At 38.4% G+C, this 14,989-nt stretch overlaps 1 protein-coding gene across 2 annotated transcripts in view; it reads right to left on the reverse strand.

The window, feature by feature from the left end:
• Positions 1-14,989, reverse strand: part of ATP2A2 (ATPase sarcoplasmic/endoplasmic reticulum Ca2+ transporting 2) — a 58,048-nt gene that overhangs the window by 26,709 nt on the left and 16,350 nt on the right. For both annotated transcript variants that reach the window (XM_081284746.1, XM_081284745.1), the window contains exon 6: positions 817-897. In XM_081284746.1, coding sequence (XP_081140872.1) covers positions 817-897 — 81 coding nt within the window. The remainder of the gene's footprint in view (positions 1-816; positions 898-14,989) is intronic.

Consider the following 14,989-nt stretch of genomic DNA (forward strand, 5'->3'; position numbering starts at 1 on the left):
AAAACTGATAATCAGATAACTCTTGGTAGCCTTTAGATTTTATATTTACTAGCTATTTAATTCAGGTTAGCATTGTTTTCAGAGTTAATCTTCTGACAACCTTACTTCCAGTTAATTGGAACCCTCCACCCTAAATTGTGCCTTTATCACACAAAGAAAGGAAAATGTTAAAAAAAAAAAAAATCACAAACCTAGGAATGCAAACTCCAGGTAGCTAAATAGTTGCCTTTTTTGGCTCACAGTTATTAATTGTACCTTTGCTTATTGCAAAGTATGTAGATGCAAGATTAGTACTCCTCCAACGGGAAAAAACATCTCAGCATTGAATCAGTCACTTTCCACAAAATAGGGAAACTTCAACATCTCAGATCATTACTCTCAATTAATGAGGAATTTGTAACCTTTTTTAAAAAGTAAAATTGATTTTATTTTAAAACTAAAACTGTTTTTTTGTAGCCGGGCACACCTGTAATCCCGAAGCTCAGAAGGCTGAGACAGGAGGATGGAGATTCAAAACCAGCCTGAGTAACAGCGAGGTGCTAAGCAACTGTGAAATCCTGTCTCTAAATAAAATACAAAATAGGGCTGGGGATGTGGCTCAGTGGTCAAATGCCCCTGAGTTCAATCCCTGGTCCCCCCCCCCCCCGCAAAAAAAAAAAAAAAAAAAAGTCAAAGCCCTAAGAAAACAAATATCAAAGAAGAGAGAATTAGGGTGAAATACCATCGTAAGGGACAGTGGGCAAGAGCTAACTCTATTAGCATGGGAAATGAGAGGATTGAGCAATGTCAGTGACTTTCCAATATGCTAATACTTACCAGTGAGAATTGACTGGTCAACTCTCAAAGTTGTTGATTTGATGGAAGTCAATCTTATATCAGCAGGAACTTTGTCACCAACTAAGGGAAGGAAGAGATAAAGTGAGCAAGTTTTGCCACAGTTAAAATTATAACCATATTATAATTTTACTTCAAATCAAACATAATTCTTAAAGAAAATAGTTTATATACAGTACAAAATATAAAAGTCATTAAAAGAAACAAATGATCAACCTATCTCAAGTTCATAAAAACTGTGACAGTAGCACTCTGAGGCTGAGGCAGAGTGCTAAGGCCAGCCTGGGCAACTTAGCAAGACCCTGTCTTAAAATAAATAAGGGCTGGGGATGCAGCTTAGTGGTACAATATCCCTAGATGAGGATCGCAAGTTCACAGAAACTTGAGAGGAGCTAAGGAACTCAGTAAGACCTAGTTCCCCACCCCACCCCCAATCAATCAATCTATCTCCAGATTAAAAAAAAAAAAAAAAAGTTTGGCTACATACATGCTCATATAGGCCACCAAGCTTTCGCTGTGTAATAAGTAAGGTATTTTCTTAGGCTTCCTATATCTTCTGATTCAGTTCATCAAGAACAGTTACATTATTATGAACAGGAAACAGATGGTTTTCCAAAAAGATGCTCAATTAACCTCACATAAGATAATTCAAAAATAAATCTGGAGCCGGGCACAGTGGTGCATGCCTATAATTCTAGCAGCTTGGGAGGCTGAGGCAGGAGGATCGTGAGTTCAAAGCCAGCCTCTGCAAAGGTGAAGCACTAAGCAACTCAGCAAGACCCTATCTCTAAATAGAATACAAAATAGGGCTGGGGATGTAACTCAGTGGTCGAGTGTCCCTGAGTTCAATCCTCAGTACAAAAAAAAAAAAAAGAGTACAGGGCTGGGGCTGTAGCTCAGCAGTAGAGAGCTTGCCTAGCATGTGTGAAGCACAAATAAAATAAAGGCATCCTGTCCATCTACAACTACAAAAAAAATTTTTAAATTTAAAAAAAATCTGTACAGACACTACTTTTAACTATGAATCTAATAAACAAAAACTGTTAATGTGGGAAACACTCATGTAATATCAACAGGCACATCTGGTATTTACAACTCCCTTCCAGACTTTGTGATCACCCTGTATGTGTGCTACTGGTCAAAGAGGAAGGCTGCAAAATTTGGCAGGCAAACTGGCAATATATACCCAAACTGCAAAGCACAACATTTTTACCCCATAACTCCATTCCTCTCCCATACCGGGGATTAAACCCAGATGAAGCCACCAGAGCCATATATATCCCCAGTCCTTTTTTCTATTTCGAGACAGGGTAGTCCTCCTCTTTAGCCTCCTGAGTGGCTGGGATTATAGGCATGCATTACCATACCCCTTTTACCCTAATTCTCCTACAGGAATTTACCCTACTGACACTGCTCACAGAGCACGTGTTTAATTCACAGCACAGTCTTTTGGTAATAGACTCTACTAACAATAATGTGAAAACTTCCTCTAAGACACACTGCACACTGAGTATATCTTAGATGTGAGTGATGTGTATGGGGCTGCCAGTGGCATAAGAAAATACCTCTGGGAAGGTGTTAACAAACTGGAAACACTGGGGCATGGGTAGAGGAGACTTTCTCACCTTATTTGCTCTGGTACCTTTTGAAAAGTGTATTATCACAAATTAATAAAACTTTTGCATAACTTGAAAAAGATCTTTTAGTCAACTGAACTTTCTTTCCTGGGCTAAAGAATTCCTTTAATAACTCTTTAAAGGGACCATATCTTAATCCCCGGAGGCTGGAGCATCTCAAATTCTAGGCCAACTTCAGCAACTGGGCAAGATTTTCTCTCAAAATAAAAAATAAGGGCTGGGATGCAGCCTGGGTTCCATCCCTAGCATGTTGGCGGAGGTGGGTAGTGGAATGTAGGGGGCTGGGAGTGCAGCTCAGTGGTAGAGTGGCACAGGCCCTAGGTACTAGGATTCCACCCCTAGTACCAACATCCCAGAAGTATAAAACAGCTTTCCATGACTTTCTGAAACCGGCGTGGTTTTATAAGTATTAATGTAAAAACTAAAAATTAAAATATCATTTGTAATTCTAGGGAGATTTATTCTAAAGTCAAAACTTCATTTTTCTAGACTTATTCTATATATTGAATTATTATTGTCACTGGTTATATGTAAACAAAATAGTCGTCCTGTTTAAGAAATAAATTTTGAAGAGAAAAAAGGTAAACACTAGACTTGTTAAATCTACAATTTAGTTTCAAATTTACACTTCAGAGTTTTTAAGAATATGATTCGCTTTTTTACCTTTAGTGCATGAAACAACTTTGCAGTAGGCAATGTGATCGCAAAATGGCACAGAAAGAGTAATACATAATCTCAAGAGGCAAAGATCATCCTAGCATTTGACTGCAGGGACACATACGTTGAGGTGAAATTCCTGCTGGAAATGCTTATGCAACGAAGAGCAATATTCCAAATGAATAAACCAGAACCTTTCATTTTAGAAAATTTAAAATTCTGTGCATGCTATGATGAAGGGTACACATCTAATGGATAAAGAAACAGCTAGCACAGATGAGGTCCTGGGTTCCATGCCCAGCACCAAAACAAAGCAATTGACACAGGAGAAACTGTGCTCTTCTCAAGCCAAAAATATTTTGACATATAATCCTTAGTTCAGGCTCTCATATACATGACACATTTTTTAATGTACTTTTTTAAAATTATTTTTTGGTGGATACAATATCTTTATTTTATTTTTAGGTGGTGCTGAGGATTGAACCCAGTGTACCTCATGCATGCTAGGCGAGCACTCTACCACTGAGCCTCAACCCCAGCCCCTGATACATTTAAGACCAGCAAAGCTAGTATGCAAATTAGGGGCCAACTATAAGAGGATGCAAAAGGAAGTGCTGGGCTTGTTTTGCTGAATTTCAGTGTAAGAGCGGAGTTGTGTTTTTTTTTTTTTTTGGTGTGTGTGTGTGTGTTGCTAAGGATTGAACCCAAGGCCTAGTGCATGCAAGGCAAGCACTCTACCAACTGAGCTGTGTCCCTACCCCTAAGAGCAGAGGTTTAGACAAACAGAAAACATTTTTTTTTTGAGGCAATAAATACCAAAGTTAAATTTCCAGGGTAATACATACGGTCATATTATCTATTAGGGTGGGACCAATATCACATTTGCTGCATGAAAAATACTTATATTGATGTTATAAATTAACCATCTAGTCTTCCTCTAAAGGTTGGGTTAAATATACAAACAGTGTCTTTCTTTGCTGTATACAAAGTTATATTGTACACATTTAACTTTGACCCAATATTGAGAAATGAATGCCTCACATGTTAAAAGAACAAAAGATGGGGAAAACCCTTAAAAATTGCCTTCAATTCTTCTCAACCTTTTTTCCATCTCACAACTGCCATTCTAATTAGAATGGCAATTAAGATGGGCATGGCATGGGCCTGTAATCCCAGCTATTTAGGAGGCTGAAGTAGGGCTAAAGTTCCAGACTAGCCTAAGCAATTTAGGAAAACCCTGACTCAAAAAGGCTGGGGATGTGGTTTGGTTCAGTGATAAAGTGCCCCTGGGCTAAATCCCCAGTACCCAAGCACAAAAGGCAATTAAAATTTAGTGACTGAAAGTCAATGGGGGGCTCAGCAGCACACACCTGAAATCGAGTACTCAGGAACCTAAGGTAGAAGATTTATTTTTTAAGTTGTAGATGAACATAATACCTTTATTTATTAATCATATATGGTGCTGAGAACTGCTTCACACATGCCAGGCAAGCGCTCTACCACTGAGCCACAACCCCAGCCCTCCCAGGCAGAATGATCTTAAATTGGAGGTCAGCCCTGTCAAATTAACAAAATTCTCTTAAAGGGGGGGGGGGAGGACTGGGGTTGTGGTTCTGCAGTATCTCCAGTCCTATGATTCACACACCCCCACCCCCGCAAAAAAATTTTGAGGCAGGGTTTTGCCAAATAGCTAAGTTGCTTAGGGCCTCCCTAAATTGCTGGTGCTGGCTTTGAACTCACAATCCTCATGCCTCAGTCTCTGGACTGCTGGGATTACAGGTGTACCACCACACCTGGCTAGGGCTCCCTTTTCAATGCATTTGGAGTAGGACCTAGGACCTCACACATTTTAAATTTTTCCAAAAATCACTAGAAAAATTAACACAAGGGAAAAGCACAAAACCATAGGATCAGAGATGTGTGAAGTACTCGATTTCAGGTGTGTTTAGAACAGCCTCTACTGTATGCTGCTTCCACTGTACTAGGACATTAGCTCTACTCTTAGAACATCTGACTTCTCAGCATTTGGGAAACTACTACTTAAAAATTATAGATTGCTATTTCCATTAGAAGCTGACCTCTTTGTAGAAAGGTGCCAAAGCAGCATGAACCTGAATAGTTTATATATATTTTTAGCTGTAGATGAACACAATATCTTTATTTATTTATTTTATGCAGCGCTGAGAATTGAACCCAGTGCCTCACACATGCTAGGCAAGTGCTCTGCCACTGAGCCACACTCCAGCCACCCCCTAAACAGGTTTTTCAATCTTCTTGCTCAACTAATCCAACACTTCAGTTAACTGTGCTGTGGGGCTCTGCTTCACTCTTTCTGTTGGTAAATCTATTTAGAATGGTCTGACCATTAGGAAGCAGGTTTTCTTAAGGAGTTAAAAGATCTAGGAAGGACCCATGGAATACTTTTCAAAGACAACAATTTCCTTTTGTTCTGTGAATTATAGACAGAGGGTTTGTGCCTGAGGAACAGGCAGTATTGTTCTGATGATCACATCCAGTAATATTTCCCTGATGGGGCATGTCAATGCCCTCAGGGCAAGCGGTAGTGGAAAATTCTTCCTCTTGCCAAGAGAAAGCTATGCAAGTTTTTCCTCCAAAATTGTTTTTCTGTTTCTTTGGATGAAGGGAGGTATAATAAAAGAATATCTGTTATTAAACTACCTTCCTGTAACACTTTTTAAACTCAGCTATCTTGCTCCCTCAGTTCATACCTCTTTTCTTTGCCAACACAATAAAGGTTTCCACTTTAAACAAAAATCCTCAGAGTACACTCTAGGTTAGGGTTACCAAGAGTATAATTTGCTTAAAGGAAATTATTACTTTGTCACATTTTAGAACTGAACCAAAGGTGTTCATAAGCCATGAGAAACACTATTTGCATCACTTATGTAAAATATAAACACCAATGTTTAAAATAAGCAGCACTCTGGGCTGGGGATGTGGCTCAAGCGGTGTTGCGCTCGCCTGGCATGCGTGCAGCCCGAGTTCGATCCTCAGCACCACATACAAACAGGGATGTTGTGTCCGCCGAGACTAAAAATTAAATATTAAAAAAGAAAATTCTCTCTCTAAAAAAATAAAATAAGCAGCACTCAAAAAATCTTTATTAAACATTTATGTATAATTTCCAGTGGAAAATAGAATTATTCAACTCTTTTATAAGAAAAAAAAACTAGGGCTGGGGATGTGGCTCAAGCGGTAGTGCGCTCGCCTGGCATGCGTGCGGCCCGGGTTCGATCCTCAGCACCACATACAAAGAAAGATGTTGTGTCCGCCGAAAACTAAAAAATAAATATTAAATATTAAAATTCTTTCTCTTAAAAAAAAAAAAAACTATATAAGATCAGAAATTGTTCCCTAAATGTTTTTTTTTTTTTTTTGGGGGGGGAGGTGAGGCTGGGGATTGAACCCAGGGCCTTGCACATCCTAGACAAGCATTCTACCACTGAGCCCCAATCCTTCCCTCCACTATTATTTAAAAAAAAAATAATTTAGTTATAGTTGGACACAATATCTTTATTCTATTTATTTTTATGTGGTGCTGAGGATCGAAACCAGTGCCTTGCATGTGATAGGCGAGGGCTCTACCGCTGAGCCACAACCCCAGCCCCATTTTTTTCTTTATCTTTTTAAAAAATATTTCACTATTGTTTTTAAGTTTAAATGGCTCTAGGAAAAGCAAGTCATAACGAAATAAATTATCCTTACACATTTAACTATGACTTGCATTTTCACTACTTGCTTATTACTTCCAGGCCTTGGGTGAGCAGGAATAACATTATAGAGCACCACAGTATAGATTACATTTGCCCCAATCTCATTTGGTGGGTAGCATTCTCTTTTTAAAAGTGCCAATGTAGCCAGGTGTGGTGTCACACTTCTATAATTTCAGCACCTCGGAAGGCTGAGACAGGAGATCACAAGTTTGAGGTCAGCCTCAGCAATTTAGCAAGGCCCAAAGCAATTAAAGGAGAACCTGTCTAAAAATAATAATAATAGGGGCTGGGGATGTGGCTCAAGCGGTAGCACGATTGCCTGGCATGCGTGCTGCCCGGGTTCAATCCTCAGCACCACATACAAACAAAAGATGTTGTGTCCGCCAAAGACTAAAAAATAAATATTAAAAAACTCTCTCTTTAAAAAAAAAATAAAATAAATTATAATAAAAAGGCTGGGCAGGTAGCTCGGTGGTAGAGTACTCCTGGGGTTCAATACCTAGTTCCAAAAGTAAAAAACCAATGTGAAACTACTCTCCTGTGTTTTAAGTGCTTCTTCTTACAAGACTTGAAATATAAGTTAGTCTCCCACCACAGATTATAACATGACCAACTGCTGCCTACCCCTCACCACTCTCTCCTCTCTGAACTTCAAACACAATTCAGTTCCTCATGGTGCTTTCTGGGTACTCACACACCCTCTCTTTTCTCCCCTACAGAGCAAGGATTTCCCTGAACTCTCAAATTAGGCTGGTTATCCCTTAGGATGGGCCACAAAGAACATCCCTTCCTGATACTCAACACTATGTTCTGGTGTACCTATATCAAGAGACCAAAAGCTCCATGAAGGCAGAGTCTATGGGCCACCAATGATTCCCTAATTCCTACCACTCACTGTGTGTTGGGTACATTGCTAAGTAAAATACTTGTCAATAAACAAAATGCTTGCAGCACACATTTCCTTTAATATACAAACATCAAGAGACTTCTATCAAGTTGAACTATGTCACAAATCAACAAACAATAAAAAATCAGGGCCCAAGAGATCTGAGACTTAGTTGGGTTAAATAAGGTTTACTAATACTTAACAGTTAAGTTCTACAGTGAGACTAAAAATAATTTTTAAAAAGGGTACATTTTAAATCAAAAGGAATTCTTTAAAATAAAACTGATTTTAAAATTGGCTTGGCTGGTTCTATGCAGGCATGTTCCTAAATACTAGAGAAATAAAAAACAGCATGATAACCATGAATATATGTGGTAGAGGCAGCCATGGGCCACCTAAGGTTAGAGTGTACAACATGTGGCATACCTCCCAATATGATTTTTTCTTTTTTAAACTACAAAAGTAAAACATGCTTTAAAAAGGTTATTCAACAAATATGCATCACTGTTAACAGTAGTTACCTTCTGGATCATTTTTTTGGTGTTGGGAATTGAACCCAGGGGTACTTACCCACTGAGCCACATATCCCCAGCTTTTTTCTGAGACAGGGTCTTGGCTAAGTTGCTGAGGCTGGCTTTGAATTTGCGACCCTCCTGCCTCAGCCTCCCAAGCTGCTGGGATCACAGGCATGTACCACGGCACCTGGCTAGATCATTCTTTTTGTAGATGAACATAATGCCTTTATTTATTTATATGTGGTGCTAAGGATCAAATCCAGTGCGTCACATGTGTAAGGCAGGCGCTCTACCACTGAGCCACAACCCCAGCCCGAGAACACTGCTATTATACCAAGTACTTGTTGTAAAGGCTGCATAAGTCACTACTTCAACCTCTCAACTGCTCACAAGAAGCATGCCATTATCTCCTTCTCATTTTATTAGTGAGGCACTTTTCAAGGTCCCAGTACTGTACAACCACACTACAGGTTCAAATCAGTCTCCATTTTCAAGGCCATCTGGTGTTTCTAACTCTTCCATTACAGTGCTATAGGACAAATACTTTTGTGAAAAATGCTTTAATTCATAGAAGAATTCCCTATAAATGGCTATGGTTTCCACCAAATTCAGATTCCTGCCATCTCCCCTACAACTCTCAACCTTGCAATGGTCCCAGCTCTGGCAATGTTGAGCGCTTTGCTTGGTTTTCGAAAGTGATCGTCTTTAATAAACTTAGGAAAACTGAATCCCAAACCATGTAGTTTTCTTCCACTTTTCCAAAATCCTAATCTCAATGGAAAGAATGGAAAGGCTGACACTTACTGGTACTGTGACTACCATTGAGTCATGGGAAGGGAGAGGAGATAATTACAGGAAATCAGGAAATGCCAGCCCCATGAAATCAGGTCAGGTTTCAAGATCGACTGGTCCATCATGGTCTGATGGCTAGAGAGACCTCTGAGAGTGCCTCATTTCTGAGTTTTTAATATCCTAACACTGCTGAAGGACCTTAGGTCTCAAAACTCTCTACTTCTAAATACCTGCATTGATTTGTTTTCATTTTGCTATTCTGCTTTAAACAAGTTTTTTAAAATCTTTTTTTTTAGGGCTGGGGATGTGGCTCAAGCGGTAGCGCCCTTGCCTGGCATGTGTGCGGCCCGGGTTCGATCCTCAGCACCACATACAAAGATGTTGTGTCCGCCAAGAACTAAAAAATAAATATTAAAATAAAAAAAAAAAACTGCTTTAAAAAAAATTGTTTTTTTTTTTTTTAGTTGTAGATGGACCTTTATTTTATTTATTTATTTTATATGGTGCTTAGGATAGAACCCAGTGTCTCACACATGCTAGGCAAATGCTCTACTACAGCCCCCACCCCCACGTTCTTTTTTAAATTTTTTTTTTAGTTGTTGTTGAACACAATACCTTTATTTTATTTATTTATTTTTTATGTGGTGTTGAGAATTGAACCTAGTGCCTTGCACGTGCTAGGCAAGCACTCTACTGCTGAGCTACAACTCCAGCCCCTATACAAGTTCTTCAGATAAAGAATTATTCTGTTTTAAAAACAGATGTAGCTTCCAGGATTCACAAAAAATAATTATTTTCTGTTTTATCTGGATACAGATATTTCAATCTGCATCTCTAAAGAGCCCTTGTTCTCTCATCCTTCTCACCATGAAATAATTCTGCACAAGGAGGGAAGAAAACGAACCAGAATAAACATGCTCAAAACCTTACTTGGTCATACCTCTTTGCTTCCGATTCTGTTTATTATTTAAGAACAAAACTGTTCATTGTGATGCTACCTTATCAGGTGATTTCTCTGCATCTGAAGTTAGAAAAGTGTTGCTCTAAACATGCCAAACTGCTGGCTAAATCTTAAGGCACATTTTTCCCCTCTGAAGTATTAGTTATAAACCCAGTGCCTCACACATGCCAGGCAAGTATTCTACACTCTATGCTATGTTGAAAACCACACCACTTTTTGTATGTATTTTTTTGTGGTGCTAGGGATTGAACCTAGGGCTTTGTGCATGCAAGGCAAGCACTCTTCCAACTAAGTTATATCCCCAGCCTCCACATTTTTTATTTTGAAACAGGGTCTCACTAAGTTATCAAGGCTGGCCTTAAACTTATGATCCTCCTGCCTTAAGCCTCCCATGTTGCTGGGATTACAGGCATGTGCAACTAAACCTGCACCCCCCACTATGTCTTAAGTTCTCATTTTTACATTTTTCATTATATTTATTTATTTATTTTTTTGTGGTGCTGAGGATCAAACCTAGTGCCTTACACATGCTAGGCAAGTGCTTTTCCACTGACTCACAAGCACAGCCCTCATTTTTACATTTTTAAAAGATAGTTTAAATTTAAAAAAATTTTGCCAAACAGACTGGATATGGAACATGTGAGACAAAAATCCTCAAATATTTACTAGCTGGTCCTTTTCAAAAACCATCTTTTTTTTTTAAATATATTTTTTAGTTGTAGATGGCCACAATACTTTTATTTTATTTGTTTATTTTATGTGGTGCTGGGGATCGAACCCAGTGCCTCATGCATGCTACGCAAGCACTCTACCACTAAGCCACAATCCCAGCCCCAAAAACAATCTTTGTCAACCTTCTGTTCTATAGCATCTGGGAGCTCAGCAGATGTGGATTAAATATTTGCTGAATGTTCAAAGCCAGACTCTGCTCCAATCCCAACAGTGAAATCAGTCCAAGCCTCATGATCAAACTATTAGAATCAGATATATTCTAGAGCCAGAACACTCTCTTGAAGAGTCCACTGTAATTACCTGATTCGTAAAGAGGTCAATCAGCTTTGTCCAATGTCATGCAGAATTCAGATAATCTAGATTTTCTTACACATATTGAGTTACCTATTTCACAACTTTGCCTTTTACGCAACTGACAACTGATTGGAAAAGCCATTTCATGTGCGGTTACCAAATTTCAATATTGCAAGTTTACTATTAAAAGTGAAACATACCTTCCTTTAAGTATTAGTGAAGTTTAAGAATTATTCTTTTTTTAAATATTTATTTATTTATTAGTTATTGGCGGACACAACATCTTTGTTTGTATGTGGTGCTGGAGAATCGAACCCGGGCCGCACGCATGCCAGGCGAGCGCACTACCGCTTGAGCCACATCCCCAGCCCGTTTAAGAATTATTCTATACTTGAATATATTTTAAAATTGTTGGCACTACAGCCCAACATTTCATCTTCACTTTAGGGAATATAAATTTCTTACAGCTCTAAAGCAAATACAATTTTATTTAAGATTGTGTCATTTCTATCACTTACATAATCAAAAACAGGAGTCAGTCCAAAGTACACTACAGGACCAAAGTCATCTGAGAATATTTATGTTCTTGTGCTATCTGTCAACCCCAGGTTACCAAGATACATGAAGTTTTGTTTTAAACAATCCAGAAAACAATGCCCTTAAAAAATCAATAAATAATCCCCAAATGCTAAAATTGGGACATTTTTTGCTCTCACTTGATTCACTTTTATAATATCAGCAAGTAACACAAAGTTTTAGAATACTGACATTCACTTCTTAAGATCATATGCAATTTTACTATTTTTGGTTTCCATCCATCTAGAGAACTATTTTCTTGGCATTAAGATAATGTAAGACTACTGTGGCTTTAGAAGATGAATACATGAGTCATTATTCCCAAATATTTATTTGCCAAATCAATGTTATTTGGATCCTGTGTTCTAGACACAAATGCTTATGTGAACCCTAGTTGTAATTCATACTTAAGACAACTTCTCCTTGGAAAGGTTATTAACTAGTAATAGCAACATCTAAATTTAATTTCCTTAATGCTTTCCACATCTCCCCCCAAAAACCAATCCAGCCTAACCTTCCAAAAACTCAACTGAATCATCCTATCAGATATCTTCCAACAGATGGCAAAAAGAACTTTATCACTTAGAGACAGGAGATGAAACTCAACATTCTAAATGACAAAAAGCTCTGTTCCTGTCTGAAAGCATCAGGAACACAAGTCAGTACATTTTCAATTTCCAAATATTTTACAATACTTTCCATTGTTCCAATATATAATTACCTTTTCATGCCCAATTTATAGTTTAAATAAAAGCATAAAACTATTATATATTTTAAATTATAAAAGCTCAATTTATGCCATTTATTCTTTCAGTTTAGGTAGACTTAGTAAGACTTTTCCCTCTTTTGGGGGACAGGGTCTTGGTAAGTTGTCCATGCTGGCCTCAAATTTTAAACCATGCCTTAGCCTTCCAAGCAGCTACAATTACAGGTGTGTGCCACCATACCTGGTGACAATAAAACTTTAAGAAAAAAAAATCCGAATGAAATTCACTTCTACGCTTTCCAAGAACTGAATTATTAGGTTAAATACAAAGAAAAATAATACATAATAGCCAGAGGATGAAAATGTTCCACAATTAGACAGTGATGATTACAGACTCTGTGACCACACTTAACTGTATATTTTTTTTTGACAGGGGGTGGGGTGGGTACCAGGGATGGAACTCAGGGGCACTGAGCCACATCCCCAGCTTTATTTTTTTTGTATTTTATTTAGAGACAGAGTCTCACTGCGTCGCTTAGTACCTTGCTCAGGCTGGCTTTGAACTTGAGATCTTCTTGCCTCAACACCCTGAGCTGCTGGGATTATAGGCATGTGCCACAGCACTCGGCATTAACTGTGTACTTTAAGAGTAAACTAATGACATGCTATTGTCTCAGTAAAGCCATTTTAAAAAATGGTGACCTGGGTATAACTGAAATGATTGATACCTACGCTATGTATAGATTTACCAAGTACACTATATATCATTTAATAAGTAGTTGAAGGCAAAGGAAATAAGCCACAAAGACTCATTTTTCAACTACAAAAGGTGAATAGTTATTTATTTGCAGTGACTGAAGGTTAAAAAATCATTTGCAAAGTTATTACAGTATCCATTCATTTTAAGTTCAGCTATTACTGACCACATGCACAGATGGCAATGATCTATTCTGTACAGTAAGCTGCGAAATAAAATAAGCATGTTCCCATTAACTGAACCTACCCTCTACTTCTGATTTTAGAGAACGTAAGACATAGCCAACAAGAAGGTGTCAACTGTCAAGGTGACACTTCCCATTAAGGATTCAGAAACTGGTGAAAGGGAAATGAATTTTAATGTATGTATTGCCTGTAGCAGATTATATTCACCTGAGATGAAGGACAAGGAATTTAAAACTCATCTTTTTTGAATATTCAACTTGGCTTTTTGAGTTTAATTTGTTTTTAATATTAAAAGACAGGAAATAATTGTCAGGAGCCAAGGGAGAAGAGAATGGGAAATGAGTTTTTAATGGATATATGGTTTTTAGGTTGAGGGATGATGAAAAACTAATGGAGATGGATGGTGGTGATAGCGGTATGACAGTATGAACATACTTAATGGCACAGAACTATACCATTAAAAACAGATAAAATAGGCTGGTGCAGTGGTGCACACCCAGTGACTCTAGAGGCTAAGACAGGAGGATCACAAGTTCTAGATCAGTTTCAGCAACTTATCTCAGAACACACACTATGGATCAACCATTATCTGTCGTTCCTAAACTGTCAAATGCAATATATATAATACAAAAAAATGGAAATATACAGTGTGCAGAAAGTCAGATCAGGGTTATAACCAAAGCTTCTCCACTATGTGATCAATGCACTGGACAAGTGAATAAAGTCTGTAGGATTTATCAAACTTTCCAAAAAAGGTAAGGAAAATCTGGTGGTACTGAAAAAGCCTGTATGCCTGGAGCATAAACAAACTGCATAAGATGAATTCACAGAAGCAGGGACATGCAAGTTCTATTAAGTCAAAGAAAGAATTTTATATTTCAAGAGCAATAGGGAAGCCAATAGGGAAGCCATCTAAGGATTGATGAACAGATGACATGCCCTTTAAGAAACCACTGACTGTTGGGTGGAAGATGGAATGGAAGAAGTCAACAAGGGAAGCCAGAGCCTCCCTAGGATAGTTACAGTGTGAGACAACAGCCAGACTAGTGTGATAACCAAGGAGACAGTTCATGGACTTGTGCTCTGAGGTCAGTAGAGCCAATGGTCTCAGTGTCAAATAAGATGATAAGAGAGGGAAGAATCCAAAAGACCCCAAGATTGTCTCAGTCCACTAGGTGGTTAGAATGCCCTACCAAAGGGGCTGGGGATGTGGCTCAAGTGGTAGCGCGCTCGCCTGGCATGCGTGCAGCCCGGGTTCGATCCTCAGCACCACATACAAAAAAGATGTTGTGTCCACCGATAACTAAAAAATAAATATTAAAATTCTCTCTCTCTCTCTCCCTCTCTCTTAAAAAAAAAAAAAAAAAAATAGAATGCCCTACCAAGAAGGCAAAGCCCAGCAAGAAACAGGATTCAGAGGAAAAAAGAAACCAAAACCATCAAGGCAGAAAAGAAGCTGGCTATAGTCTTAATGGAGACTCAATACACTGAAATAGTAGACCAAATACATTAAAATATTCTCAATTTGACAGGCTGAGAATGTATCCCAGATGAAGCTGGAGAAATGGCAATTGAAGCCAAACAACTGTATATACATATGTAGGCAAGGCCACCTGGAACCCAACCTACCATATGTTTATGGAATGACAATTATTTTCCTGTCAGTCTCCCTCAGTTACTCTGATCCAATCATCTAAACTAGAAATGTGGAGAGCCATTCTGA

Source organism: Spermophilus citellus, assembly GCF_964194105.1.
Source record: "Spermophilus citellus genome assembly, chromosome: 3".
NCBI lineage: Eukaryota > Metazoa > Chordata > Mammalia > Rodentia > Sciuridae > Spermophilus > Spermophilus citellus.